The 22,888-nt window shown below is 32.2% G+C and overlaps 2 protein-coding genes across 3 annotated transcripts; both read left to right on the top strand.

Moving 5' to 3' along the window:
- Positions 1–10,820: 10,820 nt before the first annotated feature.
- On the top strand, positions 10,821–14,519 carry LOC123921413. Its single transcript, XM_045973937.1, has 6 exons — positions 10,821–11,127; positions 11,478–11,622; positions 12,295–12,555; positions 13,004–13,085; positions 13,421–13,617; positions 14,160–14,519. Exons 1-6 carry the CDS (start codon positions 10,823–10,825, stop codon positions 14,415–14,417), a joined length of 1,248 nt encoding a protein of 415 aa, XP_045829893.1. The 5' UTR covers positions 10,821–10,822; the 3' UTR covers positions 14,418–14,519.
- A 100-nt stretch (positions 14,520–14,619) lies between these two features.
- Positions 14,620–21,864, top strand: LOC123921412 (protein STRUBBELIG-RECEPTOR FAMILY 5-like). 2 transcript variants are annotated; one of them, XM_045973935.1, is made up of 16 exons: positions 14,620–15,680; positions 15,797–15,929; positions 16,017–16,088; positions 16,179–16,244; positions 16,341–16,412; positions 16,487–16,558; positions 17,237–17,308; positions 17,393–17,458; positions 17,722–17,787; positions 17,868–18,142; positions 19,265–19,536; positions 19,835–20,103; positions 20,551–20,671; positions 20,912–21,048; positions 21,206–21,362; positions 21,477–21,864. In XM_045973935.1, exons 1-16 carry the CDS (start codon positions 15,593–15,595, stop codon positions 21,600–21,602), a joined length of 2,064 nt encoding a protein of 687 aa, XP_045829891.1. In that variant the 5' UTR covers positions 14,620–15,592; the 3' UTR covers positions 21,603–21,864. The 2 variants fall into 2 exon arrangements, with proteins under 2 accessions (XP_045829891.1, XP_045829892.1); XM_045973936.1 differs by lacking the exon at positions 14,620–15,680 and having other exon boundaries at positions 15,901–15,929; positions 16,174–16,244; positions 21,477–21,858.
- Positions 21,865–22,888: the final 1,024 nt, after the last annotated feature.

The raw sequence follows: 22,888 nt of genomic DNA, 5'->3' as shown, positions 1-22,888 counted from the left end.
ACAAATAAAAATGAATTGGTTCAATCATTTTTGTGAACAGGATGCAGTTTAACAATTGATTATTATATTTGCAGCGAGTATAGCGTGGGGGAGAAGGAAACAATATATTTTTGAGAAAATTAATGAAACACGAGGGAAGCGTGGTCACCAAACGAGGGCGATTACAAATTAATTATTGATTTTTTGTTTTGTTTTGAATGTTAAATTAATTAATTACTGCTACCTTATAATTATTAAATTTTTTTAATGTAAAACTAATTAATTTGTGTGCAGATCGTGCAAATGCCTCTTGCTAATATGAGATTTGAACATTAGAATTTTAGGTAAATTCTAATATAGATAACTTTATCAAGTGGTCAATGGTGGATCAGTCACGAATAACATTATAACGAATACGAATTTTATAAAATTTAACGTTGGATTGAAAGTTTAGATCATATAGATCATCCATAGAAAAATTTAGAAAAATTGAAAACTTTTTGATATGTTATTGAGACAAATCAAGATTAACTGTTTACTAAATAACATAAATCTTGATAAGTCTCAATAACACATCAAATGATTTTTAAAAAAATTAAAAAAATTTATGGATGATCTATACGATATAAACTTTCAATCCAATAATAAATTTTATAAAATTCATATTCGGTAGATCGTTTGTCCACGATGGACCACTTGTGAAGGTGGTCTACCGTAGCATTAGCCTAGAATTTTATGGTTATTTATGAGCTTTGTTTAGCTTGTTTTAGTTCTTCATTTTTTGCGGACAATGATGGAGATTTCTACATCTAAAATGATCATTATGCAATTTTTATTTTTTTTACCCTCTTTTATTCACTGCTACCGTATAATGAACAAACATTTGAAGGTGACCCGACCGTGGTCTAAATCTAACTATATATATATATATATATATATATATATATATATATATATATATATATATATATATATATATATATATATATATATATATATATATATATATATATATATATATAGGGGGCTGCTAACTTAGACCCAGTTGGGTCTAAGTTAGCACGGTGCACCTTTTCAGTTGGACAAAAATACCCATTCTTTTTAATTAATTAACCAAATTATCATCAATGGACGCGGATCCAGTGTCGCGCGCGTACCGCAGGACCATGGTTACAAACCGTTGATTTCCATCAGACAGCCAAGATCTGATCTCATCAAGACTGTCTGATCAATCAGACAGCCCAGATCATCCGAATTCATCAGATTCCAGCGCGTGCACCACACTGGATTACACCCTGGAGAGAGAAGAATCTACTTTTTAAAAGCAGGACAGATGTCGCTGTCTGATCGGCTGGGCGTGATTTTTTTCCATTTAATACTTTGAACTCAATTATTTTGTTGTAAATTAATTTTTTTTTTTTATACCAAAATTCATAATTTTTTTTTTCTACAAATAGAGACTTGGTTCGTTTGATTTGGACACAGAAAAAAAAACCCAATTTTTCACTACCTTACATCAACTCACTGAAACCATTCTACCAGCAAAATGGTTTCAGATTACAACTCTCTGAAACCATTGTACCAGATAAATGGTTTCAGAAGCAAACACAATTAATAAATTACTCACTGAAACCATTCTACCAGTAAAATGGTTTCAGAATACAACTATGTGCAACCATTCTACAAGCTAAATGGTTTCAGAAGCAAATAACTAATAATCAACTTACTGAAACCATTCTACCAGCAAAATGGTTTCAGATTACAACTCTCTGAAACCATTGTACCAGATAAATAGTTTCAGAAGCAAACACAATTAATAAATTACTCATTGAAACCATTCTACCAGTAAAATGGTTTCAGAATACAACTATGTGTAACCATTCTACCAGTAAAATGGTTTCAGAAGCAAACACTAGTTTTTAATTACCGTTTTATCTCATTTAATTAACTAAAAATAGTTTCAGGTCTCCAAAAATTTCATAAAATATACCAAAAGTTCCAGAATATTATCTACTATTTTCCTGGTATAATGGTTTCAGTGAGTTGGTTGAGTGGTGCGTGTTAAATTACAACACACAATTAACGTATTTAGTAGACAAAAAATGAGATTAAGGTAGTGAAAAATTGCATTTTTTTTCGGTGTCCAAATCAAACGAACCAAGTCTCTATTTGTAGAAAAAAAAAATTATGAATTTTGGTATAAAAAAAAAAAAAAATTTAATTTACAACGAAATAATTGAGTTCAAAGTATTAAATGAACAAAAATCACGTCCAGCCAACCATTGTGTGACACGTGTCCTACTTTTAAAAAGCAAATTTTTCTCTCTCCAGGGTGTAATCCAGTGTGGTGCACGCGCTGGAATCTGATGGATCAGGATGATCTGGGCTGTCGGATTGATCAGACAGTCTTGATGAGATCAGATCTTGGCTGTCTGATGGAAATCAACGGTCTGTAACCATGGTCCTTCGGTACGCGCGCGACACTGGATCCGCGTCCATTGATGGGTATTTTGGTTAATTAATTAAAAAGAATGGGTATTTTGGTCCAATTGAAAAGGTGCACCTTGCTAACTTAGACCTAACTAGGGTCTAAGTTAGAAAACCCCATATATATATATATATATATATATATATATATATATATATATATATATATATATATATATATATATATATATATATATATATATAGAGTTAGGATCTGTTGACACCAGACCAGGTGTCAAACTTTAATTTGGCACCAAATCTCAACCGTCTATTTCTTTTAATCAAAAACTAATAATAGTTTCCTATATTAACTTATGTGTGTATCTATTTAGGAGATTCCTTATTTTTAGGTTGCATATAAATTTGATTTGTTGTTCTACCAAAATAAAAATAGGAGAATTAAAGTTTTAGACCACGTGTCAAATTAAAGTTTAACACCTGGTGTCAAATTAAAATAGGAGAATTCTCACTTTTTACGGATACAGAACAGAGAGAAACTGAAGTACAAGGTTTTCTATAGGAGTTAAGGGTGGATTCACATAACTTTGAGAAATAAAGTAGTGATGTTCATTCATTTCTCTTCTTCTCATCTTTGTAAACTTGTTATGGTTATGTGTAGCTAAATTTCTCTTTTGTTGGGATTAGATTTAATTGATTTTGTGACTATGTATTCAACTTGATCATGTTATCTATGTTTTAGTTATCCATCAATATTGATATTATCTTTAAATTTCATGTTTCTATCTTGAGATTTGAATTGCTATAGACATATACTCTTTGAATCTAAAAGAACTGTGATAATATCTATTAAACCCTAAATTCTAGACATAGATTTAGGTTTAATATTCACTTTGTGTATTGGATCTTAATGTTATTGTATTGATTGATCATCCGAGACATCGGAGGTTAATAGATAGAATAGATATATATATCTCGACGTTATCTGGACACGAAGACGTACAACGAGCGATACGTGATAATATTGGTAGATTGCTAAAATATGCATAACTGATTGAGTTAATACATAGGAATGAGTCGGTGAAGTCTAATCCCAGCAATTTCTTCTCTCTAAACTTTGACATCTTTTATCGCACATTGTATGTTCGGAAGTTTAAACTACAAAGTATTTCAAAACCCTTACTTAAAATCATAGTAATTGTTGAACGGCGATTAATATCACACTAGTCTCTGCAGATACGTTATACGAAAAATACTTGCTTTTGTACCTTAACAGTCTGGAGAGTACCAATGGCGCAGCCAATTACCTGTGTCATGCTCTCGGTTTTCTACACCCATAATTGCAAGTTTCTTTTGCGCCAAAAACTCCAATATGTCATAGCAAAAGAAATCAATTGTTGAGTGGTGAAATTGTGCCAGATACGTTTGAAATCATCATTAAAACCTTCAGCATTTTCCATTAAATTTTGCAACGCATTCCACAACTTAACTTGTCGCCAACAAGTTATATTAGACTCATGAAAACATAATCGCGTTTTATTTTAAATTCAAAATTGTTTGTCTTCAATTATCATATTTGGTGTAATTTTGATTTCAATTTAAATTTTCAACTCTTAAAATGATGAAGTTTTGTCTAAAGAATGATTGGTGATGTACTACCACAATTATAAATTTAAAGAGTAAATGTGACTTTTAAGTCTCTTATATTGTAGGTTAAAAATCACAATTTAAAAAAGAATTGCCTGTTCTTGGAGTTTGACATATTTACTTATCGTGGTTTGCCGTCTACGATAGATAGGAGCAAGAAAACCACTTTTTCTTATATCAAAGATCGTACATAGAAGAGGATAAACTCTTCGCGAGGGCGAGCGTTGTCAAAAGCCGATAAAGAGGTAATGATCAAATTAGTACTTCAGGCAATTCCTTCGTATGTCATGAGTATGTTTATATTCCCTCATCTTTTATTGGAGATATTGAAAAAACTGTTAAATGCATCATGTTGGGGTGGAGGGAGTAATAACGGGAGAGGCATATACAATGGCTAGTTTGGGAGAAACAAGCATGGAACATTGTTCAAAATTTGGACTCATTGGTTGTCAAAGTAATTAAAATAAGGTATTTCCTACAATCTTTTTTTATTTGAAGCATCTTTGGGTTATAACCCGAGTTTTGCTTGGCGTAGTATTTGAAAAACTCGTCAAATTTTGTTGATTGAATGTAGGTGCAATATAGGTGGTGGTGATAAAATCAATATCATGAAAGACATGTGGTTGTGTGGTAGTGATGAACGTTGGGTTCCTTCTCCACATGAGGAAGGTGTGCACCATTTGTTTGTTAACGACTAGTTATTAGATAATTATAAGGCTTGAGATATTTCTAAAATTTGGACCCTATTTTCATGTCCAATGACAAACTTAATTATTAACACACCTCGCATCGCGTCAGTTCATGAAGACAAACTAATTTGGAATGAAGAAAAAATGGTTTCTACTCCGTTAAATTCGACTACAATTTAGTTATGCGTCATATTTTGCTTAATCATAAATTCTATGTGAATGGTAATCGAAATGATATTTGGAATGCTTAAAGGACCCCACAAAGGTCGACATGTACTTTGGCATTTATGTCGGGATTGTCTCCCGTCATGAGTTCAATTATATCAACATAGTGTGGATTGTGGTGTACACTGCCATATATCTGAGAACATTATTGAGGATGACCTACACATCTTTTTCAACTGTACTGAAACTCGAGAATGCTGGCAGACTGTTGGCCTGCTATCTGTCCTGGATAATAATGCACATCAACAAGGTCTTACCGAGGATAGAGTGTTTGCGATGTGCCAAAATGAAGACCGAGCCACTATGGGTAGAATTGCAACTTTTTTTTGGAGCATTTGGCATCACCGAACCAAGTCGGCCGAATTGCATACGACGCATAGAATGATTGGTTTGTTGTTCATCATCTGAAGAATGATGAAAACTATATTTTTGCGCTTCCTAATACTGATAGATGGGAAAAACCTTGCATTGGTTAGATAAAATGTAATGTTGATGCTGCTTTTTTTTGTTGAAGCCAGGGTAACAACGTTGAGAGCCTGTTTTCGGGATCATGTTGTTAATTTTATGGTTGGTTTCACGCAGAGACAACATGCCTCCCTCTCAACGGTGGAAGGCGAGACATGGGGGAAGTCAATCATAGAGGTTCAGATATGGTTCAATTTGAAAATGACTCACATGTATTGACTGCAGTTATTCAAACTAGACGTGGTGTGAATTTGCAAAGTTTTTCACAAAAAAGATGGATTTGAATTGCGAACCTTTAAAAAATCCGCCTTTTAAAAATTGGCTAATTAAAACACTCAAGAGCACTTGTTAGATAACAATTAGATCAAAAATACATTTAAAATATAATTAAGATGTTTGTTATCATTAAAACATCAAATTGGATTTTTCCACAACATAGTGGTCACTCGAAATTTTGTTTAATTGTTGTTGATATTATCCAGATTATGTTATCGTGTGTAAACTTTGAAGCGAAGTTTGTTAGAAGACAAATGAATATAGTTGCTCATACGACAAATTCTTGGGTTAGTTTCCGTGATTTGAGATTATTCGTTTATGTATTAAACGTTTACTAGTTAATAAGTTTGTTTGATTAAAAAAAAAGTGAGAGTACCAAGACTCGACTCCGGTCCTACATTTTACATGCAATATTCCTGACAACTGAGTTATGCTCACATGGACAATATAATCACTATGCATTAAACACAAGAATAAAATTAACTAGGATCAAAATTACAATCATATGATAATTTTGTTTTAAGGGTAAATAGTGTTATACCCCCTGCAAAATAGGCGAGTTTTGCGTTACCCCCTGCAAAATATTTTTTTGAGATTACCCCCCTGCAATGTCAAGATTCTTTGCGTTACCCCCTGGCTCAACAAGTGGGCATATGACATAGAAGAATCTTGACGTGGCATGACACATGGAAATTAATTTATTTTTTATTGCCAACTCATTAATTAATGTTGGTTTTTAATTAAAAAAATGAAAAAAAACTTAAAAGTTGTTATATTTTTATGAACTTACTTAAAAGAAAGTTTTTTTTTTTTTTACTAAAAGTTGTTATTATATATATATATAAAAATTCTTATATATATATAATAACTAATAATAGAGTAACAAAAAAAAAACGAAGATGAAAAAAAAACTAATAATAATAATAGTAACCAAAAAACTAATAATAATAATAATAATAAGGGTCTTAACCAGTGCCCCGGGGGCACTGTTTAGCATTTTCCTAATAATAATAATAATAGAGTAACAAAAAAAAAAAACTGCAATCACATAGTAACGCAAGAACAATCGCTTTGCCCTAACCCCCAAATTGAAATTGAAAACGAAGAACAATCGCTGCATATGAACGGAACGAAAAAAAAAAGTTTCTTTAAATAAAAAAATTTCTTTAAAAAAAAAAGTTTCTTTAAAAAAAAGTTTTTTTTTAAAAAAAAAGTTTCTTTAAAAAAAAAAGTTTTTTTCATTTTTTTTTAATTAAAAAATAAATAATTACTGAGTTGGCAATTAAAAATAAACAAAAAAATAATTAATTTCCACGTGTTATGCCACGTCAAGATTCGTCCATGTCATATGCCCACTTGTTGAGCCAGGGGGGTAACGCAAGGAATCTTGACATTGCAGGGGGTAATCTCAAAAAAATATTTTGCAGGGGGTATGACACTATTTACCCTTGTTTTAATCAACCAAGTAACCTTATATTACAGTCATATGATAATTAACACCAAATTATTCAATTTAAAAATAAGAATCTATTTTCATGAGTCTAATACTCTAATTAAATACATATTATCAAAGAGGAGAGATATATTTGACTATGAAAGTAACTTTATATTAGTAAAAAAAAGTTAAATATATTTATAGTCCCTATATTTTAGTGGACTTCTAAAAGTAGTCTCTATTTTTTATTATATTTTTAATCTCTAGCATTTTTGTCGTTTCCAACATTACTCCTACTGTGATTTTTTTTACTTGACAAACATAAAATGTCATATAAATGTCACGCAAATTCATTTAATAACGTGGACATGCATATAGTAAGCGTTAAATCAGTCTGTGTGGTATATATGTGGCATTTTTCGTCTGTCCAGTCAACCAAAATTTCACAATATGGACCAATTTGTAAACGGCAAAAACTTGGGAGACTAAGATTATAATTCAAAAAATGTATGAATTATTTTTAGAAGTCCACCAAAATGTAGGGACTAAAGACATATTTAACTCTAAAAAAAAACTTTTTATAGTTACTCCAAATTGTAGTCTTCAAATTTAATTGAAAGTTAAGATTTTGAGTAACTATATGTATATTGTGTGACCAAGCCTAGTAATTAATTGAATAAGAGGGAAAAAAGGTCACTCAGGTCTATATCTAGAAAGGAGATCGGATTGGAAGATTGAGAGACTCAGGATTGTGCATGCAGGTTTGCAGATAGGCTAGAGCATTCCCTCCACTAAAATAGAATAGAGGTAACAGTTAAACGAACGGTAGACCCAACTCTGTATACTTAGCCGGAAGAAGGGCATTCCACCAATTCCACTTATGGTTTCAATAAATTTTCAATTTCTTTAAAAATATTTATGAAAAGTATATAAATTTTCAATTCAACCATAAAATTTATAAATTTATATTGTTATAATATTATTGTTCATAACTTGTACATCACACACCACTTAAAATACTCTTTCATTTTAGAGTGTAGACAAACCTTAGAATGAAACCAACAATAATATTACCTTCGAACTTAAAAAACATGTTCGTGAATATGTCCATAATATTTTTTTTTTTTTTTGAAGTACGTGAATATGTCCATAAATTCTCTCCTGATATTCTAGTAGGCGTCAATTTCTATTTGCATTACTCATTCTAAATGAACAATTTTATATTCCAGAAGAAGAAGAACATTTGTATGGTCTTCTTTCGTAAAAAAAAATAAAATAAAAATTACTTAGCCTCTGTTTGGCAAAAATAGCTTATGGCTGGTAAGCTAGCTGATAGCTTATGACTGATAGCTGATGACTGATAGCTTATAGCTTCGCTGATAAGCTGATTGAAGTGTTTGATAAAATTAGCGGTTCAACTGACTAATAAGTGTAAAATGACATAAAAGGACATCTTTAATTCATTAATTTTTTTTTTATCAAATTAATACTATTTAAGATACTTAGAATTTAATATTTTAAGTTTATTTTATTTTTTTGGTACAATATTTTAAGTTTATTAATTCAATAAATATATATTTCAAATATTATTATTAACTAATTTTTATATGCTGAATTTTTTGTAAAAAAATTATTTTTATTTCAGTTGATATACTTTATGAAAAAAAAATAACAACAAAATATATTCACAATATAGTATAATGGTTAATTATAGTAAGGTACGTTGTTTCAACAAAAAATTAAAGTAAGATACGTACTTATGAATTGATAAAAAAAATAATACGCTTGCCTTCATATTTGAAAATAGATAATAAGACAACGTTAAAACATACTATATACATGTGATTTTAAAAGAAGCAACGTTAAAACATGTACATTATTTACTTATTTTATTTTAAATTATAATGATAATAAATTATAAAGGGTAAATGTGGATTTTTGTTAAAATAATAAGGGTAAAAGAGGAAGAAAAAATGAAAAGCTAGAAGCTACTTGAAATAGCTTCTGAAAAAGAAGCTAAAAGTCAGTAAAATAAGCTAAAAGCTTTTTCTGAAAAGACTGTTACCAAACAGGTCTTTTAGCTTATAAGCCATAAGACAAAAGCTAAAAGCTATCTTTTTTGGCTTGCCAAACAAACCCTTGGTCTTCAAAAACGCCACTGAATTCGTAATATTATCAAGTAATTCGTTCATTTAATTGATCACTGATGAATAATAGAAAGAAAAGTTTGAATTTTTTTATTTGAATTGTTGGTGGTATAACCCCTTGCGTTCCTGACATTCTTTTTTTTGGCTTTCACCACCAGTTGAATCTGGTTTGACGGTCAGTTCTGCATCAAGTGGTTTCAGCTCCCTCCCGATCGCAGTTGTGGGGGATCGAATTGTGGTCCTCCCTACTAAATTCAGCGTCAATCACTACTGAACCAACTAAAGATTGGTTGCGTTCCTTGACATTTGGGTAAAATAGTTTTGGAGTTATTTTACATAACTTTCTACATACTACTACGAATAAAATAAATTAATAAAATGTATTTTTTATCACTATAATATTAGTGAATTTGGATTTCAGTTCCTGAAAAAAAAATCTTTTTGGTTTTGTTTTTACCCTTTGGTTCTTAGAGGAAGGGCCCCTAGTAGTCCAGAGTTCGAGGCGAATTCTGACATCAAGTGGTTTCAGTCTCCTCCCAAATGCAGTTGCGAGGGATCGAACTGAACCAACTAACATTTGGTTGGAAAAAAAAAAAGCGCTGACATGTCACACAAAAACGCTGACATTACCAACAATTGCTGAAAAAATCCTTTTATTTTGACCCTGTAATTTCAAATTACCTTCATTTTAGTCTTTAACGTGGTCATGTCACACAAAAACGCTGACATAACCAACAATTGCTGATTGGACCACTGCCACGTGTGTCCAAAGAACGTTAACATGACAAACTACACGAAAACCAAAATTTGTTCAAATTATAGGGATAAAATTTAAAATTCATAAACGTAAAAAATCCATTTCTACCATACCACCACCATTAAAGAATTATTCTCGCTTTCTTAAACCTACAAACCCCATAAATTCTTACCCAGATAATTTTCTCTTCAAAAAAGACAATTTTTAGAAAGAAAAAAAAACTTATAGTATCATTTTGAAATTACAATCTCTTCAACATATGATTTTTTCAAGAGTCAGGATCCGTTGACACCAACTAGTTTGACACCAAATGTTACACCTCTCAATAACGTTTTAACCGATATAAATTTTATAAAATCCACCGTTGGATTGAAAGTTTACATCATATAGATCATTTGTGTAAAATTTCAGACAAATCCAAAATCATTTGATATGCTATTGAGACACATAAAGATTAACGGCATTTAAAAAAATACAAAAACCGTTAATTTTGATGTATCTCAATAACATATCAAATGATTTTGGATTTATTTGAAATTTTACACAAATGATCTATATGATGTAAACTTTCAATCCAACGGTGGATTTTATAAAATTTATATCGGTTAAAACGTTATTGAGAGGTGTAACATTTGGTGTCAAACTAGTTGGTGTCAACGGATCCCGACTCTTTTTTCAATAATAATAATAATAATAATAATAATAATAATAATAATAAAATAATAAATTAGAAATAGATAGAAGGGAATAGGAGGAGATGAATATGTGGTGTGTGTGTGTAAATATCGACGACGACACGAGAGAGAGAGAGAGAGAGAGAGAGAGAGAGAGAGAGGGAGAGGGAGAGACTTTGTTGCGTGGAAGAAGAAGAAAGAAGAAGAAGAAGATGATGATATTATCGAACATCCATGGCGTTTGGGGAATTCTTGTTGCTTTTGTTCTTCTTCTTAATTTATTATTATTATTTGTTTGGAAGAAGCGTAATAACAAATTATTGTTCGCCTCGTCATCTTCTTCATCCACACCCTCTTTGCTCTCCGATTCTACCAATTCAAACCTAAGGTAAGCTCTCTACTCACTCATACATACATACATACATACATACATACATACATACATACACTCTATCTAATTCATTCATATTTTCATTTTCTTCTGTTTACAATTCAACCTAGTTTACTTTTGCACTCATTATTGTTATCTATCTGTCACATATTAATTTCATTTCTCATCAAATTGGAGCTTTTTAGGGCTTACAATAGATTTTTTAGACTTATTATTATTATTATTATGCTTTTCTAGCCTTGCAATTTATTTACCTCAAACCCACCTAGCTACTCAATAAGGGATGGATAGATATCTTTGCAATTTTCTGCAAGACAATTTTCTGCAATTTATTTTCACTCTCGCAGAACCCCAAAGATTGTGACTGATGCAGATTTGAAGTTTTTAATGGAGGTTTTGGATGAAAATCTAAATCAGAATCATAAATGGGAGTCTGTCATAGATAAAACAAACAATCATCTATGCTACAATGCTAAATGCTCCAACCCCAAGGTTACTCATTTTATGCTTATACTTGCTCTACTCATCACATTGTAATTTATCATCCATAGATATACTTGGAATGTGTTGCTCATATCATATCATTTTTGTTCTCAAAGACTATCTCTTCTCACATTCACCTCTTAAACTACATGACCTATGTTCTCAAAGACTTTTCATAACATTTTTTAAATGTTAAACTAATTTTACTATTTGTTTATATTTTTAAATTTGACTTGATTGAAAAATATTTTTAAAACTTTTTTTGTTTTGCGCAAGGATTGTGTCCTTGAAGTGTGAAGCTACAGTTGGGGCTATGTGTCTAAGAGGTGTCTCAGCTGTATTTGTTGCATGGCCAAGTTGATCAAAAACTTTTTTTTTTTAATTAGACACCTTGTGAGGAGTATTTGACACATGTTGTACGAGTGCCGCACACAAAATATCTTTGACATCCAAAAACAGACAAGTGCCCATGCTTCGTAGAGGTTGATAGTCTCTTTCCTACACAAGTATTTTTCTTTATAATTTTATCAGTGTTAGGTGGTCACATATAATTCTTAGGTATCCTTCAAGCATGTGAGCTTAAATTTGGAATCTTCTAATTTAGTGTAGCATCTCTTATAAACAAATGGTTTTTTGAAGATTATCTATAACTTATGTTGTTTTTCTCCCTGGGTATTGCAGAATGGACCCCTAAGATATTTAAGCGCAACTGTGTTCAATGATATTTCAGCTGAGATGCTAAGAAACTTCTACATGGACAATGACTACAGAAAGCAGTGGGATAAGACAGTAGTGGAGCACAATCAACTGCAGGTGGACGAATCTGATGGTTCTGAAGTTGGCCAAACAGTTAAAAAGTTCCCTCTTTTGAAGCCTAGAGAATATGTGTTAACTTGGAAGTTGTGGGAGGGGAGGGATAAAACTTTTTATTGTTACATGAAGGTAATGCATCCAATTATGTGTTGCATTAATATAAATAATTGCTTTTTACAACTTTCTAGTGTTCCTGCACATTGTTATGCCCCATGTATTTGTGATTGCTTTCTCGTATGGATTTTGTTGTGGCTACATATATCCACCCTTTTTCTCTTCCCCTTTACTTTTTGTCCTGTCAATGAACAAGAATTTTGAAGACATTGTTGTTTGCATGTAACACTATCCACTAGTATATCAATATTATCACCATATTCTGATTAAGTTGAAGTTCATTTGTTTGGGGTTTGTACACTTGACATTGAAATATTTGCACATCAAACCGTTCAGACTTGTCGTTCTGTACATATTTGGATAGAAGCTCTTAGCCATTGCATTTCACTCACGCATACCTCTTTTTCAAGCAATGATTGTTTGATTATTTTTTCTTTTCATCTTTGATTGCAAACTTTGTTAGGAATGTGAACATCCTTTGGCACCACGACAGAGAAAATATGTACGAGTTGAGATTTTCAGATCTGGGTGGCGAATAAGAAAAGGTTGGTTGTCTGGCTTATTTAAGTTTTTTTTATTATACAACAAATTAACAGCAGATTTTTCCTATAGAAATGGTATCTTTTTTATTCTCATAAAAATGGTTGAGATGGCTTACCTCCATGTGCCATTTTCTTCATAAAATACACACTAAATTAAATTGAATAATATACCATTACAACTTAGTTGCATTTCCGTGATATTTTTTTGAAATTCAATGCTGTTTAAAATCTTATCTCCCTTTTAATTTATATTCCATTGTTTCTCAACAATGAGTTAATGATTTTTACCTATGAAATTCAAATGACTGTTTTGTGACTGGCAAATTGTATAATTACAGTACCTGGTAGAAATGCCTGTGAGATCACTATGTTTCATCAGGAAGATGCTGGTTTGAATGTGGAGATGGCAAAACTGGCTTTTTCCAAAGGCATATGGAGTTATGTATGCAAGATGGATAATGCGCTTAGAAGATACTCTGCCGCAAGCTGCCATCTGTCCAGTTCAGTAACCACTTCAGTCAATTTAATGCAAAAGGTTAGTGCTATTAGTTAGTTTGACATATCATAATTTAATGTGTTTTCTGGTTTCAACCTTTCAAATTTCCCATGTTGATGTCTTGTATATTATATATTTACTGGAGTGTTGCTAGCTTAAGATCTCAAAGTAAATGTTAAGGATGGCTGGCTAGTTATAATACGGATAAGTTGTTTACCTATAATCCAACTTTTTAAATTTTAATTACTTCCACGCAATACATCATGCATTTAACCTGTATTTTGTTCTGATAGAGATGCGGATCTCTTTCATTTCAAGTGAAGATAATCAAGTATGCTTTCATATAAATTAAATTACTTTTCTTGCCATAAATTGCCTACCATGTGGACATTTTTCAATGAGTAGATTTTTTTGTTTCCCTGTTTTTTTGCGAACAATCCATGGATTTAATTTTTATCATCTTATGTGTATCAGTCATTCTTAGCAGAATTTGTGGCTGATATGCACTCAAATTAGTAGAATCAGTAGATATGTAGCTTAATGGCACCTCGCGTAGAACTAACAAACAGTTCGGTGTATAGGTACCGGCTTGCTTGGAATCTAGTACGAGCGATGATGTATCTCCAGCTCATCCCACTATGATTCATGATCAAGCTACTCAAGAATCTCAAATGCCTGCGATCTCAAGAAGGCCATCAAGGAAATTAGTAACAAATAGTTTACTGCTTCTAGGGGGTGCAGTATTGCTGTCTCGTGGTCACTCTAGCCTAGGTGCTAAAGTTGTGATGGCATACATCGTCACAAAATTTAGTAAGCGAGATCCAAAATCAAACCAATAAAACAAAGTTGACAGATAAAGTAAAACATGTTTCAAGTGTAAAGATACTTATATACTTGACAACTTTTTATAGAATGTGAAGCTAATCATTTTCGGTGTTGAATCAATCTTATCAAAATTTTATACTATAATTTAGATATATGCGGGTATGTAATTAATATTTAATATTTTTTTTGGTAAAAAATATTTAATTATTTAATTGTTTTCTAAGTAGTATACCATACGTATTATATTAAGATCGAAATTAGCTGCGTTGAACTTGTTCTTGGCTCAACTCGGCTAAAAAAGAATTGGTCGAACTAGAACACTCAATTTTACTACAAACATTTTTTTAGTTCGACCTTGATTTGATTTAAGCTTGTGAATAATTTGGTACACCTTGATATCTTGAATAAAATTAACCTAAAGATAAAATGTTTAAACGATCAAATATGTTCTTTCAACTAATCTCATATCTTAATAATATTTTTTTTCTAAGTACATATATTGTATAGAAATGTTTTTTGGACACAAGTCGACATCAACACCATATGTAAATATAGTTTCAACTTTTATACTCATTGGTTATATATGCGATTTTCAACTTTTGTCGTTTTTACCTCTTTGTTGGTTTTAACATTACACACTACATAAAGACTAAAATGTATACATAGTATTATAATGTATTGTATTTTATCCCTATTAGCTCAGTTAATAGGGATATCACATTTTATTTGTAGGGTCTGGGTTCGAACCCCGAATGCTCCATTTATCCACCTTAAGAGTGAAACTAGACTACACGACAAAAAAAAATTAACAATTAAAATTAAAAAACTTAAGACAAAAGTGCGTCAAAAAAAAAAACAATAAAAAATGCTTTACTACTATATCTACTACTATAACCAAAACTAATCATGCACAGAAAAAAAGAAAGAAAAAGAAAAGTTTGTAAATATGCGGGTTGCAGGCTGGTCCGCAAAAGAGTGAAAGGCTTACATTCCTTCAAATAATACTTGTATGTCGTCTGCCCTTTTCCCTCCTAAATTTAGCCAAACACACCAGGATTCTCTCTGTCTCTTTCTTTTCTTTTCTCTTCTTTCATTCTATTCATTTCAATGTTGTTCAATTCTTTTATCAATACAACGGGCTCTTTCAGTTTCTTAATAGATTTCATCCTCAAAGAAGAAGAAGAAGAAGATGCATCACAACCACAACCTCCAATGGTTGTGGATTATTGCTTTGGTCTCAACCACAACAGTTCAATGCAAAACCTCCTCCCAGGATGGTGAATCATTGCCTACATTCCCTCTTTAATCCTTTTCATCTTCTTCTTCTTCTTCTTCAAATTATATGATAATATATGTATGTATGTATGTTTCTAAAATGAATGATGATGAACAGTTGCAGCCCTTAATGTGATGTACACCAGCTTGAATTCTCCTTCCCAACTCAGTGACTGGAAATCAAGCGGAGGTGATCCTTGTGGTGACTCCTGGGAAGGAATCAAATGTTCTGGCTCATCTGTCACCGAAATGTATGTATGTTGTAATCATCACTGTTACACTATTTATTTCATATTCAACATTGATGATGATGATGAAGATTTTTACATTTTGAACAGAGATTTATCTGATTCCAGACTTACCGGATCAATGGGCTACCAGTTGTCAAGCTTAACATCAGTTACCTACTTGTGAGGCCCACATACTCAAATACAAATCTCCTTTCTTTTTCATTTCTCATTTTTCATTAACAATCCCACCCAACATTTTTCATAGTGCAGTGATTTGAGCAACAACAACCTCAACGGTCAAATACCGTATCAACTCCCTCCAAATGCTCGTACCATGTAAGTAGTAATATATTACTACTTACAAATAATAACAATAAGTCTGGCGTAATATATTTTGTCACCAACAACTCTGTTAATTATATGATTATGCAGAGATCTTTCTAAGAATGAATTCAGTGGAAGTATACCTTATTCCATTGGTCAGATGAAAGACCTCAACTCTCTGTAAGCAAACTTCATTTCTATTTTATTTTTTTCATAGTTTTTTCTTTTACTTTCTCAATTTATTATGTGTGCAGAAATCTTGCACATAATCAGCTCAATAACGAGCTGGGAGATATGTTTAAGAGCCTCACTAAACTCAAACAATTGTAAGTGTAACCATACTTTTCGCAAGGATCTAATGTTATGATCTGTACTTCCCGTATTGTTGATTTTGGTATTTGATTCGAGTTAAGGGAGAACCTATTATTAATAACCTGGTTCTAGCCATCTATATTTAATATGGCATCTAATCAATTAAGTGAACTGATTGTTTTCTTAACTGGGAGATGATTCATTTCTATTTTGGGGTTTGTTGTTTTATATAGAAACACCACTTCTGTTTTTTTTTTTTTTTTGTGTGTGTGTGTGTGTATTATATTTTAACTTGAATGAGTTGAATCCACTGTTATACAAAGCTTGTGTATTTCTTTCCCTCTCCTCTTGCAAATGTAACGTGAGGTTGTCTACAAAAATCTCTACCATGGGTTCAATTTATCCTTGAACCCGGCTATGGTGGGAGCTCTATAGCACCAGGCTGTGCTGATGCAATAGTCCATTTCAGAGAAACTTCTATACCTCTAATGCAATACATGCTATATTTGATATATATAACTTCTGATACTTTTATTTTATATATTATATGAATAAGAAAACGCTTGTATTTAGGTATGTTTTTGGAACATCAGCTATAAGCTTTTTCCCTTCTTATTTGGTTTCTTAGTATATGATTATTAGGTTCATACATTATATTTTTATTGATCGTTAATCATTGAATTACAATATAGGGATGTATCATTCAATTCACTATCAGGAAACCTGCCTCAGAGTCTTGAATCACTCTCAAGCCTCGAGAAGATGTAAGAGATGAATCACCATCACTGTTAAGGAACACACACCCTATTTGACAACTTCACTGTTAACTTCTCTTTGTCTTTGTACAGACATCTGCAAAACAATAAATTCTCTGGTTCAATAAATGTCCTTGCCAACCTTCCACTTGATGATGTGTAAGCTCATCTTTACCCACATTAGAAATGATTTTCCATCTCTCCCACCCCCTCCTTTATGAAATATTCAAGTATCTTCATATATTTGAATTAGCAATGCAATCTATTGCTGGAATGATTGATAAACCTTAAACTATATAGTGAATTGGATTTGCCTATCCAAGGGGTTAAAAAAAATTAAGGATTCCTTCCTGGGAACAAAAAAATTATTCATTTAACAGGAATGTTGATAACAACAAATTTACTATTATGGTTATTAACAGAAATGTTGAGAACAACAAATTTACTGGTTGGATTCCTGAGGAGTTAAAGGATATAGATAACTTGAAGTAAGTTTTTTGTTACACTTATTCATTTAAGGATGTTGTTCTTGGGTTGTTTCGCTAACATTGTATTGTTAATTACAAAGAACTGGAGGAAACTCTTGGTCAACTGGGCCAGCACCACCTCCTCCTCCCGGTACACCTCATATCAAGCATTCCGAGAAAACTGATGGAAAGTCTATTGTAACTGGAGTGGTTATAGCCGGTGTAACTTTTGGTATCCTGGCCATAATCATAATCTTTGTTGCTCTTTCTAAAAAAAGGCCATCTTTACCTTCTTCACGTTTTATTGATGAAGAGAGACTTAGCAAGAACAGATCTTTTACAACGTTTTCATCGCAGGAGTTGTCTAAAGATTCAGGTACTTATGTCTGCACAGAATACAAAGGTGGTTTTATTGGGTGATTCATATTTTCCATGTTGTGTTCAATTTTGCTATATGTATAGCAAGGAATATGATCCTCCACAGGACTCTAAAATTTGAAGTTGCAGCCACATTGCAGAAGTGGAATACAATTTAAAATCTTGATCTTTATTGTAAAATACAACTGTAGTGTAAGAGGGGAGTCTCAGCGTAGTTATTAGATTTGGATTGTCTGTAGTAGATGCACTGTGCAGCTCAGTGCAGAGGCATTGCATCTGAGTTTGTAATTTTTCCATCAGGTCTAATGTTCGTTGCTGCAGAGGATCAATCCATAGTGTTTCCTGTGTGAATAGACGTCACGAGTTGGAGTTGTTTGTAGGGTTAGCATCTCGAAAATGTAAGGTAAAGATACCTACACTAGATCCACAATGGATCCAACCCTTCTTAGGATACCTCTATAGCATGAGCTCTTTAGCGCCAGTTTCCCTTTTGCAACAAGGCCAGTATAAAATGAACATCCTGAGGACTACCAACGAGAGTAATCTTGTGTTTTTTACCTTAGGTTGAATTTCTTTACCCAACTTAATAGCATAGACTGCAAAGAACAATAACTAGGAAGAAATAAAATGAAAGGACCCCATGTAGTGAGATAACTAGCTAGAAGACTAGTGGGATAGTTAACTCAACTAAGTGGAATAATTATACTAAGTTACTAGTCGGATAGTTAACTAGCAAACTAATGGGACAATTAACTCAACTAAGTGGCTGCATTAACTGACCCACTAAGCAACTCCAAGAGACACGAATGTGCCCAACCAGCCCCCCCACTCAAGCGACCTGCACACTTATCTATAAACTATGAGCCATATCCAACAATCTCCACCTTGGAGAATATCAAGCCCCTTGAAGATGAACTGCATGACTTTGCATCATGACGCCTTGGGGTACAAGTCCTGTTTAACATTGAGAAGCATGTACATATCTTAAATCATTGGAACATTTGATCATTGAAAAGCTTTTGGTGTTTGTTTAAAAAAGAAACTATTACCTCTGTATTTCGGTTTTAAAGTTATTTTGACATTATCATATAACTGATATCAGATGTTGTATTGGCGACAGGATTTAAATCAGTGGATTCCACTTCAATTGACATAAAGGCTTTACAAAAAATTCCATCAATTGGTGTTAGGTCATCAGTCTCTGATTGTGTACAAGCCTTTAATGACAATGAGTTTGTAAAGCGTCTAAATTCTAGAAGAAGCACATCAATCCGATGTACTCCCTTTTCATTTGGAGAGTTGCAAATTGGTACTGCTAACTTTGCTTCAGGTCGACTTCTTGGTGAAGGATCCATTGGACCTGTTTATCGTGCCAAATATGCTGACGGAAAGGTACTTTCTGTTATATAAATTAGTCATGGATTAACTAGTATTAGTATATTATGTGCATGATACATTCATAAGATTCACTAGTATGTCTTTCCAGTGAAAAAAAATGCAAATACGATACGACACCTGTTGTGTTCATGTTTGACTTGCAACCATAAATATATAAACTAAAATTTAACTCGTATTGGGTCAGGCATAGCTGGCTTTGGAACAATATTGGCTGCAAGTAAATTAAGAAAAACAAAAAGTAATTACTTCTGGACTGAAGGAAACCTAAGCCATATACTTTTTTTAAAATCAGGTATTCGCTGTAAAAAAAATCAACCCTTCACTTTTAGATGGGGGTTCTCCTGAGGAATTCTCTCAGATTGTAACAAGTATCTGCAAACTTCGTCATCCAAATATTGCTGAGGTTGTTGGTTATTGTTCAGAACAGGAGCACATGTTAATATATGATTATTTCAGAAATGGTTCTCTACACGATTTTTTACACTTATCGGATGACTTCAGCAAACCACTAACTTGGAACACCAGAGTCAGAATTGCATTGGGAACTGCTCGGGCTGTTGAGTTAGTCTTCTACATCTTGCATATACTCCTAGTACTTGGATTTTGATATAACCTTTATGACATTATTATGCATAACCTATTCCTGCATGTGAATATGCATCTATTTTTGTTAATGTGAGCACCATATCAGTTGTCCACTCAAAGCAGTTTTATATCCTTTTCTTACTATACGTCTCTTTTCTTATTCCAATCAAGGTTTAAATTTGCTGAATAGATATGCATACGATTGATACATGTTAAATATAATATAAATAATTGCTTATACAAATTCAAACACTCAACAGATTTTTGAATTTCATAACTCATTGTTTCCCAAATCGAGTTTGATATTATATGGTGATGTTAGGCTGATCATTTCCATTATTATACATAGTATGTCTTTATTTTACATTTATTGAATTTAAATATTAATAAAACATTTTTTTATGGTCCAAACTATATACTCAGGTACCTACATGAAATTTGTTCTCCACCTTTAGTTCACAAGAATATCAAATCCGCCAATATTTTGCTTGACACAGATTTGAGTCCCCGTCTCTCAGACTACGGTTTGGCATCCTTTCACCAGGTTTTTCTTGTTTTTGTCTCCCATACTATGAAATTCTGACATGTTCTTTTACCATTCTTAGAAAGGAGAAGGATAAATACGTAGAACAGTTTTATTCAGATAATTTTACTGCACGCGTATTTTTTTTTTTAATTGAAAGAAAAAAGTTTAGCCAAGAATAAGGATTGGATATAATGCGTATTGAATTTCAATAACTTTTGAAAATAGTAATAGAGGTTTGTATTGTTCCAATGCACCCAGCGTACTAGCCAAAATCTCGGGGCAGGATATAATGCACCAGAATGCACAAAACCATCAGCCTATACCTTGAAGAGCGATGTATACAGTTTTGGTGTAGTGATGCTCGAACTTTTGACAGGTCGAAAGCCTCTAGATAGGTAAGGTGCTTTGCTTACATACATACATACATATATTCTCTATATTCGTACATACATACATGCATAATATTCCATTTCCATGTTTGATGTTTGAGATTAAGTCTTGTTCCTTATCTATCTATCTATCTATCTATCTATCTATCTATCTATCTATCAGTTCAAAGCCAAAAGCAGAGCAATGTCTCGTTCGTTGGGCTACCCCGCAGCTTCATGACATAAATGCTGTGGAAAAAATGGTAGACCCTGCCTTGCGGGGACTTTACCCTCCTAAATCACTCTTCGGATTTGCTGACATCATCGCCCTTTGTGTTCAGGTTAAATTAATTAATTATATTTTGTTGATTAAGATTACCATATCTTATAAGTATAACACACTTATATACCAGTACTAACTAACTGATATGCTTTTTTTTTCTTCTTTCTATTAGTCTGAGCCCGAAGTTCGGCCACCTGCATCAGAGGTGGTTCAGGCATTGGTGCGATTAGTTCAGGGTTCAAGTATAAAAATGAGAGAGGATCTTGGTGCTGGACAGATGGATGATTATGATGATTGAGACTGTGGAAACATCGATCTTTGCCACCCACAAAGTTCTTAAAATGGGAATATTTGTCCATACATACGTATTATTATTCTTTTAAAGTAGTCCTAGGTTGTTCGAGAAAAGTTAGTATTAGGTAAGATTTGAGAAATTTGTAAGTTTTAAATTAGTATATGTTCAATGTTCTTATTAAGTAGTTATCAAGACTAAAAATTGAATATCAATTATAGAAGCACTCTTGTTTTTTTTAATGAAAAGTTTCATTCTATATCCTTAATATACAAGGGACAATATGGTTCATATCCTGATAACTCGTTCAAAATATGAGATCAGATCAGAGAGTACCAAATTTAGAGACATCCATTTTGAGCTATTGATAGAATCAACACTACTTTAGAATGATTTAACTGAAAAAGTGAAAAGTGAGATCAGTATAAATGATTTTCCTACACTCTTGGGAGAGAGTTCCAAATTTAGATACATCCATTTTGAGCTATTGATAGAATCAACACTACTTTAGAATAAAGCTAAATAATGACAACCTTTAACCCCAACTCAATGCACCATTTAAGAGCATAAATTGTCAATTTTATTGGGTCTATAAATTTGAGCCCCAGTCCACATCATCAGGGGGCTAAAAAACTGCACCACTAACCCCTTTTATATAAGTCCCAAACATTTTTTAAAATAATTTGAACAAGTTTTTTTTCCCATATAATTTTTTTTATTTTAAAAAAGTAATTTCAAATACTTTGATAAAAAATGTAAAAAAAATTGAGAAAAAAATTTCTTAACAATTTTTTATCTAGGTCCACTAAAAAATAACGACATAAGGTACTAGACTATATATATTATTTAGGTTGCTATTGGTTAATTTCTCTATCTTCCGTGTAATATTAGTCAAAACTAATTTACTTTTTACTTTAAAAGTAAATGTAATAAAGTTTGCACCTTCTCAGTATGTCATGAATTGTAAGAAATGTTTGAAAGAATTTATGAGTAAAGAACAATTTGAATTGTTTTTTTTTTTTCTAGTCTATTCTTGCCTCTAAATATCTTTGTTTTCTCAAACATTTTTTCATCACTTCCAAACTCATGTTTAACACTTCATAGTTCACACACCAAACTTGTTTGTTCTTTCCAAACCTTTTTAACCGAAAAACAATTAAACCAAAATATCTCTCAATCTTAATTGAGTTTTCTACATGATCATCTTTTTAAATCGTACATTCACATATCTCTAAAATTCCTTCTTGATATGAATGTTTTTCTTGAAATGATCAAATGTTCAGGAAATCTTC

Source organism: Trifolium pratense, linkage group LG4 (assembly GCF_020283565.1).
Source record: "Trifolium pratense cultivar HEN17-A07 linkage group LG4, ARS_RC_1.1, whole genome shotgun sequence".
NCBI classification, from domain to species: domain Eukaryota; kingdom Viridiplantae; phylum Streptophyta; class Magnoliopsida; order Fabales; family Fabaceae; genus Trifolium; species Trifolium pratense.
Note: the sequence above shows the minus strand (reverse complement) of the source record. Positions and strands in the feature narration are given on the sequence as shown.

Coding starts and splice junctions, on each gene's coding strand:
- LOC123921413 (XM_045973937.1), top strand. CDS start 10,823: ATGAATATGTGGTGTGTGTGTGTAAATATCGACGACGACACGAGAGAG. Junction 11,128..11,477: donor TCTACCAATTCAAACCTAAG/GTAAGCTCTCTA, acceptor TCACTCTCGCAG/AACCCCAAAGATTGTGACTG. Junction 13,086..13,420: donor TGGGTGGCGAATAAGAAAAG/GTTGGTTGTCTG, acceptor GTATAATTACAG/TACCTGGTAGAAATGCCTGT.
- LOC123921412 (XM_045973935.1), top strand. CDS start 15,593: ATGCATCACAACCACAACCTCCAATGGTTGTGGATTATTGCTTTGGTC. Junction 16,413..16,486: donor ATGAAAGACCTCAACTCTCT/GTAAGCAAACTT, acceptor TTATGTGTGCAG/AAATCTTGCACATAATCAGC. Junction 20,672..20,911: donor GTTTGGCATCCTTTCACCAG/GTTTTTCTTGTT, acceptor CAATGCACCCAG/CGTACTAGCCAAAATCTCGG.